General features: G+C 46.3%; 1 protein-coding gene across 1 annotated transcript in view; it reads right to left on the bottom strand.

Annotated features, from left to right (window-relative positions):
- CECR2 (CECR2 histone acetyl-lysine reader) overlaps positions 1 to 20,845 on the bottom strand; it is a gene marked incomplete at its 5' end in the record, with an annotated part of 165,438 nt that extends 144,593 nt beyond the window's left edge. The window contains 1 exon segment of the mRNA XM_079715567.1: positions 20,720 to 20,845. Coding sequence (XP_079571693.1) covers positions 20,720 to 20,845 — 126 coding nt within the window.
- Between the last annotated feature and the right edge of the window lie 668 nt (positions 20,846 to 21,513).

The following is a 21,513-nucleotide window of genomic DNA, read 5'->3' as shown; positions in this document are numbered from 1 at the left end:
TAACTGCTGAATCGAAATGAACACTATTCGGGTGTTCATTGGACCATTCTTTCAAGTTTTCTGTAGGTCTGAAATCTTTCAAAATAAAAACTAAATTAAAAAATAAATTCACATAATCAAGTGATTTGTCTACACATCATCAAAATAATGGACTTACTGACTCCTCCACTGAAAAGACTTTTTGATGTAATTCAAGGACATTCTAATCTAAACAGCTTCAGATGAAGTGTTTAATCTATACACTGAAAACACCACAGCCAGAGACTTCCCTGGTGGTCCAGTGGCTAAGACTCCTTGCTCCCAATGCAGGGGGCCTGGGTTCGATCCCTGGTCAGGGAAGTAGATCCTGCACGCCACAACGAAGACCCAGCACAGCCAAATAAATAATATTAAAAAAACACCACAGCCACACAATAAAGTACAGCCTCCAAACCTCGAACTCTCTGAGGCTGCAAGACCTCTGCTTCTAGTTCCCGCTTCTCTTTCAAGTCCTGGTTCTGTGTAACTGCTCACATGGACAGTCAGTCAGAAGAACTAGTCATCTCACCCACTGCTGCCATTAACTAGCCAAGCAACCTTGGGCGAGCTACTTAGTCCACATTTTCGGGTGTGCATCACTCACTTGAGAGATGACCACCAAAGTACCTTCTGGCTCTGAGATCTTGAACCCAGTCTTACTTTCTTAACTGACATTTTCATAATCACAGATTCATATGCAGTTCTAAGAAATAATACAGAGAAACTTGTGCTCTTTGCTCACTTTCCTCCAACGCTAACATTCTCCACAACTATAGCATTACCACCAGGGTATGGTAGTGATATCAATACCATCCACTGATCTTTTTCCAATTTCTCCAGTTTTACTCGTACTAATCTGCATATGAGTGCGCATTCACAACTTTTTATCCCATTAATCATTAAGTACTTAAGGAAGCGACTGTAAAATAAGCAAACTGATTGTTTCTGCTTTGTAAATTATCTTGTACCAACTATTTCAATAATCTACTCTTTATTTTCATCATCAAAGTCCTTCCTTCAGAGGAAAAGCTAACACACACAATGCCAATGCTTCTGCAGCACCACTGCAGCCAACTTTTGAGGTAAATCCCCTTTCAACAACCTAGCAGGAAGATTTGTCTTTTCCAACACAGAATGATTCTCTATGCTCCAGAATTAAGCTGGAAAAAGAAATCAGAACTTTACTTCTAAGAATTAGTCCTCTAGACTGTCCCAGACAAAACAGTTCCATGCAAATAGAGAAATACCACTTACTTCTTAGAAATTAAATGAAGAGCAATAAAAATACTTCTCATACACTGTCAACAAAACATATAAAAAGCAACTATAAAACCTCTAGAAGAAAACACAGAAGAAATTCTTGGTGATCTTAGGTTAGGCTACGATTTCTTAAGTATGATGCCAAAAGCATGATCCAAAAAAGAAAAACTGGATAAGTTGGACTTCTCAAATTTACAATGTTCTGCCATTCAAGAGACACTTTTGGGGGATTCCCTGGTGGCATAGTGGTTAGGATTCCAGGCCTTCACAGCTGTGGCCCAGGTTTAATCCCTGGTCAGGGAACTGAGATCCCCCAAGCCACAAGGTGCGGCCAAAAAAAAAACAAAAAAAGAGAGAGCGAGACACACTGTTAAAAAAGACAAGCCCTAGAATAGGAGAAAATATTTTCCCAGCGTGTATCTTATAAAGAACTTCTATTGCAAATAAATGAAAAACTCTCAAAACTCAATATTAAGAAAACAACCCAAGTTTTCAAATGGGCAAAAGATTTTAAAAGATACTTCTCCAAAGTATTATGGATGGCAAAGCAGCACATGGAAAAACGCTCAGTACAATTAGTCATGAGATAAATGTAAATTCAAAACACAATGAGATAGCAGTACACACCTATTAGAACAGCTTTCAAAACAACAACACTGACAGTGACAAACACTGGATGCAGAGGAACCGGGAGGCTCACACATGCTGGGGGGACACCAGGAACGGCCAAAGTGTTCTCCAAAGTGAACCGCACATTTACCAGGGCTCAACAATCCTACTCCTAGGTAGTCAGGCTAACAGCTGTGTGTGAATGCTTAGGCAACTTTATGTGTGATCACCTGAATTAGAAACAGCTCACACGTTCTTCTACTGGTGAATGGATAAACAAACTGGTCTGCCCCAACACTGGAATATTATTTGGCAATAAAAGGAACGAAGCGCTGACACATGCCACGACAGGGACTAGCCTCAAATGCACTCTGCCAAGTAAAAGACACCAAACTCAAAGGGCTACATACTGTACGGTTCCACTTGTACGACAGCGTAAATGACTGCCTAGGGCTAGAGGAAATCGTCAATTACCAAGTGGCATAAGGAAAATTTCTTGCAGGATGAAGCTGTTCTATACCTTGATTGGGGTAGTGGTTATACAACAGTAAAAAGCCACAGAAATGTACATCAAACATGGGGGTGTTCATATGTATAAATTATACATCAATTAAAATAATTTAAAAGGAAATTTGTTTGGAAAACAATTTGGCAGATTCTTATAAAGTTAAATATACACTTACATACAACCCAGCAATTCACAGCTACAGATTTACTCAAGAGAATTGAGAACAAATATCCACACAGACTTGTGATATATGTATATGTGAATATACGCAGCACTTATATTCAGTTGCCAAACCTGGAAACAACCCAAATGTCCATCAATAGGAGAACAACAGGAAATTGGATACCTGCAGTACAGCCATACAGTGGAATACTATTTAGCAGTTAAAAGATTAACCACTGAGACACACAACTATATGGATGCATCTTAAAATCATGCTGACTGAAAGAAGCCAGATACAAAGGAACACAGCCTGTAAGATTATTTATGTGAAATTCTAGAAATGGCCAACTAATCTATAGTCACAGAAAGCAGATCAGTGATTGAGACCAAAGTGGGAGTCAACTGCCAAGGGACACAAAGAAAATTTGGCGGGGACAGAAATGTTCCATATCTTTTTTTTTGGCCGCGTTGCACAGCTTACGGGATCTTATTCCCTGACCAGGGATGGAACCCGAATGCATGCCCTCGGCAGTGAAAGCACAGAGTCCTAACCACTGGACCACCAGGGAACTCCCCCAAAATGTTTGGTTGTTTTTTTTTTAATAGATTTATTTATTTTTGGCTGCGTTGGGTCTTCCTTGCTGCGCGCGGGCTTTCTCTAGTTGCTGTGAGCTGGGGCTACTCTTTGTTGCGGTATATGGGTTTCTCATTGTGGTGACTTTTCTTGCTGCGGAGCATGGGCTCTAGGAGCGCGGGCTTCAGTAGTTGTGGCTCGAGGGCTCTAGAGCGCAGGCTCAGTAGTTGTGACGTACAGGCTTAGTTGCTCCGCGCCATGTGGGATCTTCCCAGATCAGGGCTCGAACCCGTGTCCCCTGCATTGGCAGGAGGATTCTTAACCACTGTGCCACCAGGGAAGCCCCCCCCAAAAGTGTTCTATACCTTGATTGGAGTAGTGGTTGTTACAAGGGTGCATGCATTGGTCAAAACTCAAACTACACATTTAAAAAAGGTACAACTTTACTGTATTTAAATTACAGTAAATAAAAGTTACTGTACAGTTAATAAAACTGATTTAAAAACACAATGTTAGGGCTTCCCTGGTGGCACAGTGGTTGAGAGTCCGCCTGCCGATGCAGGAGACACGGGTTCGTGTCCCGGCCCGGGAAGATCCCACATGCCCTGGAGCGGCTGGGCCCGTGAGCCATGGCCGCTGAGCCTGCGCGTCCGGAGCCTGTGCTCCACAGCGGGAGAGGCCACAACAGTGAGAGGCCCGCGTACCGAAAAAAAAAAAACAAAAACACAATGTTAATGAACAATCTGAAAATGAAAACAATTCCACTCACAAATAGCATCAAAAAGAAAATATTTCAGAATATATTTAACAAAAGCACAAAAACTTACACTCAGAAAATTATAAAACATTGTTCAAAGAAATTAAAAATAGGAAAACACCCCATGTTCATGGACTAGAAGACTTATTGTTAAAATGGCAATACCCCCTACACTGATGAACAGATTCAACCAAATCCGTATCGGAATCCCAGCTGCTATCTTCGCAGAAACTGACAAACCGATTCTAAAGGGACCTGGTGTAGCCAAAACAGTCCTGAACAAGAACAGAGGACCCACACTCCTGAATTTCAACACTCACTACAAAGCATCATTAATCAAGGCAGTGTTAGTACTCGCACAAGGACAGACATATAGATCAGTGAAACAGAATTCAGGGTCTAGAAACAAACCTATATATATATATCCATGGTCAACTGATGTTTGACGAGGGTGCCCAGACACTTTGATGGGGAAAGAACAGTCTTTTCAACAAATGGTGCTGGGGCAGCTGGACAGCCACCTGAGAAAGAATGCAGTTGAACCCTTACCTCACGTCATAAGTAAAAATTAATGCAAAGTGGGTCAAAGACCAAAATACTATAAAACTATGCTACATATTATAAAACTCTCAGAAGAAAACATGGGGTATAATCTTCATGACCTTGGATTTAGCAAAGGATTCTTAGATATGACACCAAAAGCATGAGCAACAAAAGAAAAAATAGATCAATTTAAAGCTTTTGTTCTTCAGGGAATTCCCTGGCGGTCCAGTGGTTAGGACTCGGCTCTTTCACTGCCATGGTCTGAGTTCAACCCCTGGTTGGGGAACTAAGATCCTGCAAGCCACGTGGCATGGCCAAAAAGAAAAATTGAAAAAATTTTGGGGAAAAAAACTTTGTTCTTCAAAGGACACCATCAAGAAAGTAAAGACGACCCACAGAATGGGAGAAAATATTTGCAGAGCACATATCTGATAAGGGACTTATATCTAGGATATATAAAGAACTCTTATAGCTCCACAATAAGCAGACAGCCCAATTTTAAAATGGGCAAAGAATCTGAATATATATTTCTCCAAGAAAGATACATAAATGGCCAATAAGCAAATGAAAAGACTCTCAACATCATTAGTCATCAGGGAAATGCACATCAAGACACTACTTCAGGGCTTCCCTGGTGGCGCAGTGGTTGAGAATCTGCCTGCTAATGCAGGGGACACGGGTTCAAGCCCTGGCCTGGGAGGATCCCACATGCCGCGGAGCAGCTGGGCCTGTGAGCCACAACTACTGAGCCTGCGTGTCTGGAGCCTGTGCTCCGCAACAAGAGAGGCCGTGATAGTGGGAGGCCCGCGCACCGCGATGAAGAGTGGCCCCCGCTTGCCACAGCTAGAGAAAGCCCTCACACAGAAACGAAGACCCAACACAGCAAAAATAAATAAATAAACTCCTACCCCCAACATCTTCTTTAAAAAAAAAAAAAAAAGACACTACTTCACACTAACCAGATGGCTAGACTCAAGGAGTCAGATAACAAGAATGTGGAGAAACTGGAACCCTCATATACTGCTGGTAGGAACAGAAAATGCTACAGCCTCTTTGGTAAACAGGCAGTTTCTCAAATGATCAAACACAGTTACCATATGACCCAGCAACTCCACTCCTGGGTATATACCCAAGAGAACTGAAAACGTGTCCACACACAAAAAAAGTACACCAATGTTCATAGCAGCACTGTTCATAAAGCCAAAGGTGGAAACAACCTAAATATCCATCAACAGGTAAATATAGTAGAATATATCCATACAATGGGATGTTATTATTCAGCTATGAAAAGGAATGAAGTACTGATCTACAACATGGACGAGCCTTGAAAAAGTGATGCTGAGTGAAAAAAGCCAGTCACAGAAGACCACATACTGTATGATCCCATTCATTATGAAAACTCAGAAGAAGGTATCTATAGAAACAGAAAGTAGATTAGTGGTTGCTCGTGGCTGGGGAGGGAGATGGGAAATAAGAGTTGGTAACAGCAAAGGGTATGGGTTCTTTTTGAGGTACTGAAAATGTTCTAAAATTGACTGTGGTGATGGCTGTACCCATCTATGAATACACTAAAACCAAAATTATACTCTTTAAGTGGGTGAATTGTATGGAATATGAATTATGTCTCTAGGAAGCTATTAAAAACCTGTACTCAGCAATCACTTTAATCCACGTAAGCATGTGACTGATTTTCTTTTTACAATTTTATTGCCTTTTGACTTCAAAATAAGTAAATGAGCAATCTCACAAACATCTTTATTATTTAATTCCTTTCTTCCAAATGATTGTGTTAAAACATTATCATAATTCTAAATCTAAAATGAGGACTTTCCTAGTGGTCCAGTGGTTAAGACTCCACGTTTCCACTGCAAGTGGCACAGTTTGAGCACTGGTAGGAGAAGATCCCCCATGTCTAGCAAAAAAAAAAAAAACTTAATGATAATAGTTACCAGGTGTACAAATCTGTGTGTGCCACGCCCTCCTATGCCTCAGCTCATTTGAATCTCAGCATAACCCTATGGAATAAGCCAGTAACTTGCCAACGAAGAAGCTGAGGCTCAGAGAGGTAGCTTGCCCACACTTAAGCACAGCCTGGACTGGAACCAATATTATTCCAATGAACTCTCTTTTTTCCTTATTATTTCACCTAATATACTTGCAGCTTGAAATTTAAATCATTTTACCAATTTTTCCTTATTACTAGAACAAATGGGTTGGCTTCAACCTGCTTAAAAACTATCCGCTTGGGACTTCCCTGGTGGTGCAGTGGTTAAGAATCCGCCTGCCAATGCAGGGGACACGGGTTCGAACCCTGGTCCGGGAAGATCCCACATGCCACGGAGCAACTAAGCCTGTGCGCCACAACTACTGAGCCTGCGCTCTAGGGCCCGCGAGCCACAACTACTGAGGCTGCGTGCCACAACTACTGAAGTCCACGCGCCTAGAGCCCGTGCTCGGCAACAAGAGAAGCCACTGCAATGAGAAGCCCGCGCACTGCAATGAAGAGTAGCCCCCGCTCACCCCAAGTAGAGGAAGCCTGCGCGCAGCAACCAAGACCCAACGTAGCCAAAAATGAATGAATGAATGAATGAATGAAAAATTAAAAAAAAAAAAACTATCCCCCTAACAACCAAACAAATGTGTGATCCGGGATAGAGGTGAGGGACAAAATCTCTAAAAGTCACTGTGGGGCCAAGTGAGGATGTCTGGATATGGATATTACTACAAAATTATTAATTTTCTTAAATGTGAACATGCTGACGTGGTCACGTGGGAGAGGGTCCCTATGTTTATGAAGCACATGGCGAAGTATTTTTGGGGGGAGGGAAGTAACATCACATTGCCAACTTACTGTCTAACGGTTCAACAAAAAAGAAGGGACTTCCGGGCTTCCCTGGTGGCGCAGTGGTTGAGAGTCTGCCTGCCAATGCAGGGGACACGGGATCGTGCCCCGGTCCGGGAAGATCCCACATGCCGCGGAGCGGCTGGGCCCATGAGCCATGGCCGCTGAGCCTGCGCGTCCGGAGCCTGTGCTCCGCAACGGGAGAGGCCACAACAGTGAGAGGCCCGCGTACCGCAAAAAAAAAAAAAAAAAAGAAGAAGGGCCTTCACTGGTGGCGCAGTGGTTAAGAATCTGCCTGCCAATGCAGGGGACACGGGTTCGAGTGAAGCCACCGCAATGAGAAGCCTGCGCACTGCAACGAAGAGTTGCCCCAGCTCGCCACAACTAGAGAAAGCCCGCGTGCAGCAACGAAGCCCCAACACAGCCAAAAATAAATAAATTAAAAATAAGTAAATAAATCAAAATTAAAAAGAAAAGAAAACATAAAGCTAATGTGGTAAAAGGTTACCAACCGGTGAATCTAAAGTAAAGGTATGCAGGGCTCACCTCTATTTGTCTTCAAACTTCACTGCACGTTTGAAACTTCTCAAAGTATAAAGAAAACATAAGATCTGAAGCTTTAAAAAATTATTTCACTTTGTGAAAATTACTATATCAAATGCTTATTCACTTAGATGAAATTTCCAAGAAAATAAATTTATAAAATTATACTCTTATCAGACACCATAAACAGTTTTGAATCAAACACTTAAAATCTGTGAATGAAAACTATGAATGCCAACTTATAAATGTAAAAAAAATGATGTAATTTGAAAATAACTATTTGGCAACTATGATATACTGATTGACTCAGGCAAAGAAGCATGCAGAGATTAAAATGGGTGAAATTTTGATGAGAAACAGGATGTTTACATAGCCTCTCCCCACCAGGTATGTACTAATTATAAGGGAAAAACAGTAACTTCACAGAGGAGAGAGCTGGCAGACACCACCTCAAACCAAGCAATGAAAGTTAATAATAACCATCACCATGGGACCAAGTGACACCACGTGACTCCTGATATGATGCCCTAAGGACACACCACTTCTTTAGTACACCTGCCAAAACACAGGACCTGAATCTCATCATGAGAGTGCATACAACAAACCCAAATTGAGGGACAGTCTCAATTCCAAAAGGTCAAGGTTATGAAAGACAAAAACTGAAAAACCACTCTAGGCTAACGGAGCTGAAAGAGACCCAATAGTTAAATGCAACACATGATCCTAGATTGAAAACCCTAGCCAGCAAAATAATTTCTAAAATAATACTGTAATTAAAATCATAAAAATATATAAATTATACATTAATATTTTTGGGTCAGTTGACAATATGATATACTAGTATCTAGAAATTTTATTCAGTATTAATTCCCTGATTTTGATAATCATACTATGGTTATGTAAGAAAATGTCTGTGTTTTTAAGGCATAAAAACACAGAGGTGTTTAGGAGTAAGGAGTATCATGTCTGCAACTTACTGTCAGGGAACAGACTGGTGGTTCCCAGAAGCAGGGGTGGGTGTAACGGGTAAAGAGGGTAAACAGGCACAAACCTCCATTTATAAAATAAGTAAGTCCTGGGGATGTAATGTACAGCATGGTGACTATGGTTAATAACACTGTACTGTACAAGCAAAAGTTGCTGAGAGTAGATCTTGAAAAGTTCTCATCACAAGAAAGGAAATTTGTAGCTATGTGCAGTGTGGGATGTTAACTAGACTTGCTGTGGTGATCAGTTCTTAACATATGCAAATATGGAATCATTATACTGTTCACCTGAAACTAATGTTGTATGTCAATTGTATCTCAATTTTAAAAAAGGATAGGTGGATGCATGAGAAACACCAAGCAGTGCCTGGAGTGCCCACAGTGGGCACCAAATTCATGTTAGCTTTTGTCATGAAATGCAAGATAAAAATTGACTATGAAGAAAATTCAAAACTGAAGACTTCAAATATAGAGGGCAATAAGAGAAGTCTAATGAACAAAAACACTAATCCTATCTTGGGAAGGAAAAAATCTTTCTGTTCGTGGCTGTTATGATAGTAAACAACTAAAAATAACCTCAATGCTCCACTGAGGATTGGTTAAATAAATCAGAGCATAAGTGCTCCACAGCTATTAAAGTCATAACGTATGCTATGAAAGGGTATTCTGTGTCATGTAATATTGTTAACTGACAAAAACAGGATTCAGAAGTCTATGCAAAAGTAAGAGCCTACATTTATAAAATATTTAATACATGCACATGGAGGAAAGTGAGGGGGCAAGGCGTACAGAGTCCCTCAGATGCCTGGGGGTTCCTGCAGGATGGACACCAATGAGCTGGGGCTGCAGCCTTCCTATTAATTCCCCTAATGCTGGGTCTCTCTCAAGTTTCTGCTCCTTCACATGCAAGAATTTGGTTTGCATCGTGGCTTCTCACTGTGACCTTTTAACTGCTTTTCCACACTAACTTGATAACCCTCGTATTTCCTAGGTTACAATCCCAAGAATGGGAATTTGATTGATCCAGTTCATCTTTTCTGGCAAGATGTGTCAGATTACCAGCCAGGATATAGACTTACTTCAGCCGGGAGGAGGGAAAAGAGGCAAAGGGCAGGTAGAGCAGCCAGATAACCTCCAAAAATTTTTGTAGAGCTAGGTGGCAGATAAGACAAACAAATAAACAGAAGAACTACTCCTTTCTGTTGAGCTGTCACTTCCCAAGGCGTGGGGAACTGTGATTAGAAAGAACGTATCACACTTATACCTGACTATCTTATTTGTACATAAACTCCCATTACGGAAGAATGAGTCCCATTAAGTAGTAATCATACAAATCATTAAATACTTAACAGAGAAAAACTAAAAACTGAAGAACTCCAGGGCCTCCCTGGTGGCGCAGTGGTTGAGAGTCCGCCTGCCGATGCAGGGGATACGGGTTCGTGCCCCGGTCCGGGAGGATCCCATATGCCGCGGAGCGGCTGGGCCTGTGAGCCATGGCCGCTGGGCCTGCGCATCCGGAGCCTGTGTTCCGCAACGGGAGAGGCCACGACAGTTAGAGGCCCGCGTACCACAAAAAAAAAAAAAACTGAAGAACTCCAAACAATCAATAGATAAGCAAAAGTACATCTAAAATTCTAATGATAAAAGGGGTACATTTCTGGGCCCAGATTTTCAGTTTCATTTTCCTATATAGGAAGCTAAAACAAGGAGCAACTGGCAATCCTAGAGGTGGGGTCACTACCACCCCACTCCCAACAATCAGAAGGGGATAGAAGAGTGAAGAGGACTGCTAGTATAAGACAGGGAGGAGAATGTGGAAACAAGCTGACTCTTCTTTAAAAAGCAGGGGATAGGCTGTCCTACAATTGACCTCTTCAGTACAGCACTAAAACATTAACCTAGGAGGAACTGGGGTTTCTTTTTATAATATTACATATTACTTGTGAAAAAGTTTTTCCTAAAAAGTTCATTCCTGGGCTTCCCTGGTGGCTCAGTGGTTAAGAATCCGCCTGCCAATGCAAGAGACACGGGTACGAGCCCTAGTCTAGGAAGATCACACATGCCGCAGACCAACTAAGCCCATGCATGCAGCACAACTACTGAGCCTGCGCTCTTGAGCCCGCGAGCCACAACTACTGAGCCCGTGTGCCACAACTACTGAAGCCCGCGCGCCTAGAGCCCATGCTCCGCAACAACAGAAGCCACCGCAATGAGAAGCCTGCACACCACAACGAGTAGCCCCCGCTCACCGCAACCAGAGAAAAGCCCGCGTGCGGCAACGAAGACCCAACGCAGCCAAAATAAATAAAATAAATTTTTTTTTAAAAGTTCATTCTTTTCCACCATTCTCTTAAGCCTCCTCGAGAGCTCTTTTCCTCTCTCATTCCAGGACAATGTAGTTTTAGCCTTTCCCTCTTGCCCTTCCCAACAGCCTTCTCTGAAGTCATCTCCAGCCTCTTCAAATCGCCAACTCGACGTACAATTGATTTTCAATTGTAATTGTCCTGTACTTCCCTGCATCACTCAGCAATGCAGACCCTGGAGCTATGCAAACCATCCTGTAACCACTGCGCTTAAGGACATTGCCACTGAGAAGCATACCTGCCAGGATCCTCCAGACCACGTGTTATAGGACAGTCCACAGAGTTTTTTAAGTCACTGTGAGTACAGCATTCCATTATTTGCAGCCAAAAACATCCTTACCAGATACCACCCTCTCTATGCACCCAACACTGTCAGTCACCTAGTCGCACTATTCAAAGCCAGTGACAAAGGTCCTTTCCTGTTACCGCTACCTGCAGCATTTCACAACCACTCCACTCCTAGAGTTAAGCCCAGTTACCAATACCAGACTTAATCTAAAACATTTAGTACCCAGGACATTCTTAGTCTAAAACTTTGTTGTCATTCTTGTCCAAAACTTCACTGCCTGAATAAAAAAGATTAACATGAGTGGGCCTGGCATTCCAGGCTTGCTGCAGCGTCCCACCTCCTGTCTCTCAACCTCATTTTTCACTAGCCCTCCAAATGAGAGAACTCTGATCGCGCTGCGCTTACTCACTGTGACCCCCCTCCCAGCCCTGCCTTCCGCAAGAAGCACATCACTCATGAGCCCTGTGGCCTCTGAGCTCCTGCAGCCATCTCTGCCACCCAGCCATTCACCCTTTCCTCCCTCACAACATACTCTAATTCCCCAGGGCAGCAGGAGAAGAGCCACCTGGTCCCATACCTCTGCAATTATTCTGGGGCCGTTAATGTTAATAAAGATGACAATAACAGAAGCGAGACTGGGATTTTAGATTCTCATTTTGTTTGTAATTCCACTATCACTTTGAAGACTTGCATAGTACAGAAATCCAAGTAGAGTTATAATGAAGAGCGCTCCATCACCAAAAGTGATGAATCTCTAGTGGTATAAGAACACAGGCATCCTCGACATTGTTTCTGAGAGACACATTTTCCATTATGTTGTTAAACCAGGCACCCAGCCTCCCTTACTGGATGCTGGGGACAGGGAGGGGAATGTTCTAACAACGTGTGGGATACTAACCCAAATCATACCAGCCTAAGAGTGAAAAAAAACTAAATCCCTTAATTATGGCACAAGTGAAATTTCTCTAAGTCACCTTCCCCCTATATAACAGTGTCCCCTCAGCAAAGAACTCCAGGACACCGATTATAAAAATTGTCTCTCACACCTAAAAGACTCTGCAAACACAACCTTCCAGGGAAACAGAAGAAACACAATGGGAATGTGAGAAAAGATCTGCTAAAGAAAAGGTCTGCTAATTTAACACATTTTCTGTCAAGCAAATCACTGTCCTCAGTGTACTGTTGCTGAAACAATGATGACTCAGGGAGGGGTGTTCATGAAAAGCAACTGGCCTGGAGAAAACACTCTCCACTCCAGCAGACCAATCACAGCACTCTCAGCTGTAAGAACTTACTCCATTCTCGGCAGTTATTAACGGGAGTTGATTTGAAGGTTCAACATTAAAAACATGAAGAGTTTATAGTAACCGTGGCTCCATCACTGCCTCTGTTTTCACTTACTTGGGGGGTCACGGGGGGCAAAGAAGGAGGCATAGTCTGCGGTGACACCATTCACACGTTCAGTCCAGGGGCCACACTCATGCAGCCAAGCCACCCGCGGAAAGCCGTAACGGCTGGGCCGGGGGCCAAAGCTGAAGTGACCGTGACAGTGTGAGACGTACCAGAACACGACCATGTGCCTGGACCAGCCAAATGCCCATCTTCCAGTCCACGCAAGATCAGAGCACGAAACCTTCCGTACGTTTCTACATAAGCCGCACCCCGTTTCCCACGGGAGTGTGGATAACCTGCGTCACCGAGTCACTGCCGGGCGAGATGGCGTAGGGGCCAGACCCCACACCGCCGGCCGCCAGGACTCCTGGGCGCCCGAGAGCCCGCAGCGTGTCCTGCACACGGCTCGGGCCGCCACCACGCAACCTTCGCTCCCGACCAAAACGAAGCCGCATATGCACCCACGACGCGCGCGCGGTGCCGCATGAGCGGAGACCCCACGGGAAGGCGCGCGCCCCGCGGAACAGTTACACACCTCTTACAGCCTGAGGAGCTGCGTCCTGGCAGGCGGGCGCGCGCGCGCACACACGCACACGTCCGCAGGCCCGCGCACGCACACACGCACACATCCGCAGGCCCGCGCACGCACGCACGCACACACGCACACGTCCGCAGGCGCACGCACACACACGCTAGCCCCCCTCCCCCTGCCGTCTCCGGTCCTGGGAGGCCCGAGGGAGGTCCCCCCGCTTCGTCCCTCAGGAGTCGCAGCGCCCTCTCCGCAACACCCCCCCCCCAACCAATCCTCTTCCCCTAAACGACTCCAAGAAAAGAAAAGAATTAACAAAGCATCTGTTTCCCAGATTTCTGACGTGCAGTTGCTGATGACAGCACACCAAGCACAGCAAACTCCCTTCAACCCTACACACAAAAACATCACAGGTTCACACCGGGGACTCCCTGTGGGGAGGGGCCCCCGCCCGCCTCAGGGCCCGGGGTGCTTCGTGTGACCGCGAAAGGGCGGACTTTGGGAGGCGCCACGTCCTTGGCTGCACGCGGCCCCGCCACTCACGCGGCTGTAGTCCGGCCCCGAATGTCATAGTGCGAGGTTGGGAGAATCCTGAGCTTCGTACCACCAATCCAACTACTCCTGTCTCGATCTAAGAACTACGGTAAAAAACCTTCCCGAGTTTTCCGGTATAAACTAGTATTTGTTAGAGGCTCCTGTAGAGAAGACATGATGAAAGGATCCAAGAAAGAGTCCAATGAAACAGGAAAATACGGGGAAGGGGAGAAGAGATATCTGGAAAGTTTCACCGTCAAATGAGAGGCAAGCCCCAGGCCAGAACTTCAGCCGGTCTCCATTCAAAGTTGTAAGTGTGAATGCTGTTCAATTTAAGTAAACAAACAGAAGTGAACGAAAAGAACACAATTCAAGACCTGCATCCTCCTTTATGAGTTCCTCATAATCTCAAAATACAAAATCTTAGTTTGAGGACCTCGAAGACAGTGAAAACAACAATTAAGCTACCCTCAAAGTAATGTATATGCAGACAAGATGTCCACAGAAAAACAAATTCATATAATCCACAAACACATCAAGTATGGATTTGCAGCTTTAGTTTGGTACAAAACTAATTTGTAAGACACGGACCCCAACACAGCTCATAACTTTGGTCCTAACCAGGGAGGTGGGTGACTTTCTGGATCAGATACCTGTGCCCTGCATGCTGAGAGACATCCGAAGGGAATCGTAGCACGTTGGACAGAGGAAAAACCTAGGAATCCCCTAGTCCACAATTGCCGTTTTATAGACTGGGGCATCTGAAACCAAGCGATCTGCCTAAGATCACAGCTCCGGTTAATTTAACGACAGAGGGGGGCCCCCAGGCCAGGTTTCTGGCTCTCTCTGCTCGATCCCTTCTGAAAGTATTTTCAATCCCATCAACTAGATCTAAGCCCATCTCGTGGGAAGCTGTGCCCTCTGTCCCCCCCCACACCGGCCCTGTCCACACCCACTTTTCACCTGACCCGCCCTGCGCACTGGCGGTCTCCCAGCACTCTGCCAGAGCCGCTCATGCTTACCCCCAGCCCAACACACCACGAGAACCCAGCACTCGGCCTCTCCTGATCGAAGGGCAGATAGGCGGCGGTACCAAATGCTGCCATGCTGCCAGATCGTATTTTAGGCTTCCCCTCTGTGTTCCAGAAAATTAAGCAAGACCAAACTGAACTTCCGTGGTAGAGTAAGCCAGGTGCTAACATGGGCTGTCCTTCAGAGATGAGAGGTTATTACCCTTTCTACAACTGGAGAAGCTCCCAGTTTGAAGCTTGGAAGCTTCACGTGCAGCCGAGTGAAGATGAAGAAGAGGACTTCCTCTACAAGACACTGGTCTAGGCAGAAAAGGATCCAGTGTTCACTGTGGGTTGAGTGACACTCTGACGGAGCAGTCCCCTTTTTAGGGTTTCAAGATCTGCCCCTCTGGAATTCCCATCCTGTTCTTGGCCTTCCCTCCTCAGAGAAGGAGCACACCCTGAGTCTTAGAAGACATTTATCACCTGGTATTTTCCATTCAATAGGTTACTCTGACAAACTACTAATTTTTCTTCTTTTTTGGCAGCGCCGCGCGGCATGCGGGATCTTAGTTCCCTGACCAGGGATCGAACCTGCACCCCCTGCAGTGGAAGCGCGGAGTCTTAACCACTGGACCACCAGGGAAGTCCCACAAACTACTAGTTTTTAAATAATCTTAAATCCCCTATTTCCTTCAGTCCTGCTCAAATGCCATCTTCTCAATGAGGCCACCCATACCTAATCACCCTATTTTAAATTCCAACAACCTACCCCCTCAACTTGGCTCTCTCTATGCCAATTTGTTTATTATCTGTCTCCTTCCACTAAAGAGGGCAGGTATTTTTTTGTTATGTTCACATCTGTACCTCCAGCACCTAATACACTGCATCTAGCACATAATGGATGCTCAATAATTATTTGCTGAAAGAAACAAATGAAATCATGAACTTGTTCCTCTGTATTCAGCAGAAGTTTTTGTTTTTCTTTTAATTATTTTATCTATTTATTTACTTTTGGCTGCGTTGGGTCTTCCTTGCTGTGCGTGGGCTTTCTCTAGTTGCAGAGAGCTGGGGCTACTCTTCATTGCGGTGTGTGAGCTTCTCATTGCAGTGGCTTATCTTGTTGCGGAGCACGGGCTCTAGGCACGCGGGCTTCAGTAGTTGTGGCTCGTGGGCTCTAGAGCACAGGCTCAGTAGTTGTGGCACACGGGCTTAGTTGCTCCGCAGCATGTGGGATCTTCCCGGACCAGGGCTCGAACCCACGTCCCCTGCATTGGCAGGCAGATTCTTAACCACTGCGCCAGCAGGGAAGTCCCAGCAGAAGTTTTAAAAAGGATCTTCTGTACCCCACGTTATTAAGAACCAAAAACTGTACATTTGCACTGTGGAATCTTGGCCATTACTTCTATGTCTAGCTCTTCATTTTTTTTTTTTTTTTTTTTTTGATACATGGGCCTCTCACTGTTGTGGCCTCTCCCGTTGCGGAGCACAGGCTCCGGATGCGCAGGCTCAGTGGCCATGGCTCACGGGCCCAGCTGCTCCACGGCACGTGGGATCTTCCCGGACCGGGGCACGAACCCATATCCCCTGCATCGGCAGGCGGACTCTCAACCACTGCGCCACCAGGGAAGCCCTAGCTCTTCATTTTATAGATGGTGAAAATTAAAGCAGAAGCAGTGCAATGTAGCAGCAGTAGCAAAGAATTTGGTATCATGGAACCTGAGATCCAGGTGAGAGTCTGTGCAAGAAACTTAGCCTAACTTTCCAATTTCCTCATCTGCAAAATTAGGATAATTCCTGCCTCCCAGTGATGGTTAAGGATGGCTGTGAATAAAATAACATTTGGAAAATGTACAAAGTACTATACAAGTGTCCTTTTTCATTAGGCTGTTTGACCTGCCAAAGGTCACAGAGGTAGTTAGGGGCAAACCTAGTAATAAGAATTCAAGTTTCCTAACTCCTGGTCCAGGGCATCTTGTGTTGTGCAACCAGCCTTCTGGTTCCCCTATTCAAGGCCAACTTAAATCTTTCATCTAGTTCAAGGCCTTTTAACCTTTGTATGGTTGGGATCTCTTTCAAAATTTGATGAAAAGTGACAAAGTACACATATGTACACCAACACAAAATCTCCTATAACCCATCCTTAGGCCCCAGGCTCAGAGACCACTGATAGGCCTGATGTACTAATAAGTTACTCTCAGCAAGTTTTATCACTTATTTTCATGTTTAATAATTCATGCCTAGAGCTCTTGATTCAAGAGGCTGGATCCAAGGAAACACCAACAGGAATCTGAATTAAAGACACTGCCCCAGATCATCATGCTGATGAGGTGAGGGACTTAACCCACATACAACCACAACCAGGAAGGCAAAGGATTCTGTACTCAAAGCAGGAAGCTCAAGAAAAAAAAGTAGACAGGACCATCAGATTATTTTCATCATGCCACTACTATATGAATCAGATAATTCTACGTGACCATTTTCAAATAACCACCTGGAGGTCCCATGGTTTCTTCTCTAGAGAAAATATGCCCAAAATGTTTATGATGCGATTTCCCTCTGCAACCCTACACCCACCATGATTAACTCCAGACCAGATTACTGAAGATGCTCTATCGTCCCTTACCGTACTCTGGTTAAGTAAGACACGCTAGTCACTGTAAAGATCACTTGGCTAGAGGAAAAAAAATTAGTACTAAATCTTTCTTTTTTTCCCCTAATAAATTTACTTATATATTTATTTATTTTTGGCTGCGTTGGGTCTCCGTTGCTGCGCACGGGCTTTCTCTAGTTGCGGTGAGCGGGGGCTACTCTTCATTGTGGTGCGCGGGCTTCTCATTGCGGTGGCTTCTCTTGTTGTGAAGCACGGGCTCTAGGCACGTGGGCTTCAGTAGTTGCAGCACGCGGGCTCAGTAGTTGTGGCTCATGGGCTCTAGAGCGCAGGCTCAGTAGTGGTGGCATCCTGGCTTAGTTGCTCCGCGGCATGTGGGATCTCCCCGGCCCAGGGCTCGAACCCATGTCCCCTGCACTGGCAGGCGGATTCTTAACCACTACACCACCAGGGAAGTCCCAGTACTAAATCTTTCGGGAGATCAATTCACCATTCTTCATTCTCGAATCAGGACAAAATGTAACCAGCCTAACCCACTAGAATGTTAAACAATTATAGAACACTTGATATAAATGAAGTGGTTCTGAATTTGATAATTTTCTGAGGCAAAGAAGGTGTGCCATGAGCTTCTTCGGTAATCCATCCAGTTAAGCAGCTAGTTACAGATATTTCATATTACCAACTACTGAATTCAGTATCATTAACCTACTGTTGTCCAGCTACACCTCAATCTCATCTGAAAAATTAAAACACCACTTAATCCAGGGCACAAAAACACGTGTGGGCACGTTTGGGAATTTCTAAATACGTTAACAGCTAACAGCTTTTACCCCTGAGTGGTGGGATACAATGTTAACAGTTAACAGCTTTTATCTCTGAGTGGTGGGATTATGGGTGATTTAATTCTCTTACCTATATTTTATATAATGATTTTCAAGTCTTATATAATGATTATGCATTGTTTTTAAAATCAGAAATTTTGAACTTAAAGCGTATCTACACATTCGCAGATTTTTGGTCTGATGATTACAGGACCCGTATTTGGGGGGCAGCAACATACAAGTCCCTAAACATATCCCAAAAAACAAGAATCTGGTATATTGACTCTTCTAAAGAAATCCTGTACATTCAAGGCTAATTAACAGAGTAAAAAGGTTTTCTTACATGCAAAAATAAAAATATCCATGCTTTGGGGACCAGTTCTCTAAGTGGGAGGTCTTGACCTCTTGCAGAATTGCAGCATGAATGCTCCCAGCCCTTCAGCTATCTAAGAGATTGCCTTGCTTTAGATAAATAGAAGCCAAGTCCTTGAAGATTCTGCTTCCTAAATTTTTTATAAATCCATTGATTTTGCTTGGTGGTCAAGGGTAAGATGAGTTCTTTCCCACAGCTGAAAACTGGTTTCCTAAAAAAGCTGATACCCAACTTCTACCACTTGGTATTATTCATCATTTCTATCTTTTAAAGTTGCAGTAAATTAAGATTTTATAGGGCCCTTGCAGCTGTCCAACTGAGCAGTAGTATTGTTTCTTGTTTGTTTGTTTTTAAGAAGGCTCTTCCAGTGCATCATAAACTCCAACCAAGGGATTGTTTTTCAAACTTTCAGGACAATAAACTATTAGATTAAAAAAAATCACTTAAGCAAAATAAAAATTATTTACTTATTTAATTATACTTAGAGAATCAAAATTGACCATGTTCTCAGTGAGTTCTGCACTCACGGAGTCAAATTTGCTAGAAGCCTAAAAATTACTTTAAAAATTTTAATTTCTGACAATTACTGAGAACTTTAAGTTACTAAACTTTGCATTCATCAAAACACATGTGAAAAGGATTACACAAGAACTGCAGAGGTAAAAGTCACTATCCTTGGGTATCCATCTAGGGAACAACATCTCCAAATTATAAACAGATACGGATAATTACCAAAATACGTACACGTTGGATTCCAAATATTCATTCGTGTTTTATATACTTCAAATAGCACACATTTTAACTACAACAACCACCAAAAAAGTGTCACTTCCAAGAAATACTGGGCTCCGAAGAGAAAACACTCATCTCAAGTGGCCCTGATTATTCACCTGTAACAACGATTTTTCATTTCTGTTATACACACAGATTGGACCTCTCAGATCAGATTACATTGCCTTTAGGAATTCAAGCTGCTAATACTTAGAAACCACAGGTTCATTACTTAGAACATAAAACGTTATTTATAGATTACTCGACTTCTGTAACAACTTCGGGCAAGATTACTTCCTTCTATTTTTCCGTCAGCAAAATCGGAATACATGGATTTTTGCAAGATGAAATTTTTCCACCGTATTTTTAGACGGGGTTCTTAAACTCTAAACCCGTAATTCAGCAGCACCTCAGTCCTATTACGTTTCAGGGAGAAAATGGGGCAGGGGCAAGTTTAGCGGCACCACCACGGCATTGTCACCACAACACCTCCCACCGCAGCCACCATTTTGAGCAGCAGAATTAAAGTGCTGGGGATTTTCACCAACTAAAAGGAAACACGGGGTCCTCGGGACGGCTGGGGCACAAGTCCTGACGCTCGGCATTCCCTAATCTGTCGTTTCTCCTCTTCAGTCGGCGGGAGCCATCGTCCCGCTCACGTTTTTAGAAAAAGCCGTGCTCGTCCGAGTCACGTCCCAACTTTGAAAACGGCGTGCGGCGCCGGGCCCCCCGCACCCGGAGGCCGCCGCATTGTTGCCGCCCGCCCGCGCGCACCCTCCGCCACCGGGCGCGCCTCCCTCGGGCGGCGGACCCACCGCCCCGCTCGCCCGCCCGGACGCGCCGGTGCCGCACCTTTGTCCGGGGCCGCGGCACCGGCCGGCCGCGCGCGCTCGACCCCAGGCGGCCGGGGGAGGGGTCGGGGCGCCGGCCAGGGGCGCCCGCCCGCTGCCCGGCCCCACAAAGCCCGCCGTCCGCTCCCCCGGCCGCCCGGCCCCGCGCCGCGCTCGCAGGGACGCCGCCGGGAGTAACGGCCCAACTTTCCCCGCCACCCGGTCCCCTCAGCCCGGACCCCGACCCCCGCCCTCCCGGGCCGCCCTGGGGCGCTCCCCGCCCTCAACCCCCCACTCAGCCCCTCAGACTCAGCCCCTCAGAGGTCCCCGCGCGCCCCCGCCCCCCCGAACCTCACCCGGGTTCCGACCCCCGACCTCGGCCCGGCCCGCGCACCTCAATCTCGAAGTCCGGCAGGCTGAACGCCGTGCGGAAGAGCGAGCAGAAGTGCGCGATGGCCGGCACTTCCCACCACGAGCGCAGCTCGCCCAGCCCGGCCGCGCCGCCCTCCTCGGGGCGCATCTCCGGCCGCGCCGCCGCCTCCGCGCCCGCCGCCCGCCCGCTCCCGGCGCCGCTCCGGCCGAGCTACCGAGGCGGCTGCCCCGGGCCCATCGCGCCGCGGCCCGGCCGCCCAGCCCGCACAATGTCGCCGCGGCCCGCGGGGAACAGATGGGCTGGGGGCGGGCGGGGGCGGGGCTTCGTCACAACAACAACCCCGCCCCCGCCCCCGCCCGCCGCCCGCGGGCCGCGCACGGGCGGGGGAGGGGCGCCCGAGGGCCGGGAGGAGTGGCCGCGGGCGAGCACCGCCCCCCGCCCCGCCGGGCCCCGCCCCCACGTGGCCGGGGGTCGCGCCCCTCGGAGGCGGGCGGGCTGTTAGGCGCCTCGTGGGGCTGCGCGCACGTGGGGCTGGGGCGGCGGTTGAGGGGGAACGGGGAAGGGCGAGGGGGAACGGGGAAGGGCGAGGGGGCAAGGGGAAGGGGGGAGGGCGAGGGGGCGGACCCCGCACCCGGGCAGAGCCCACAGGCCGCCTGTCCCCCGCCCCCGCCCGGCCGGCTGAGACCCCCGCCTGAAGGCGCACGTGCGACGCCCGGGGGCGCGCGGGGCGCTGCGGGCGCGTCTTGCCGGCCCGGGGGGCACCGGGCGCCCGTGCTCCCGTCCCGGCCCCGGCTCGGCCGCTCGGGGATCCGCGC

This window comes from Hyperoodon ampullatus, assembly GCF_949752795.1.
Source record: "Hyperoodon ampullatus genome assembly, chromosome: 11".
Classification (NCBI taxonomy): domain Eukaryota; kingdom Metazoa; phylum Chordata; class Mammalia; order Artiodactyla; family Ziphiidae; genus Hyperoodon; species Hyperoodon ampullatus.
The sequence above is the reverse complement of the archived record's forward strand: the minus strand, read 5'-3'. Positions and strand labels throughout refer to the sequence as shown.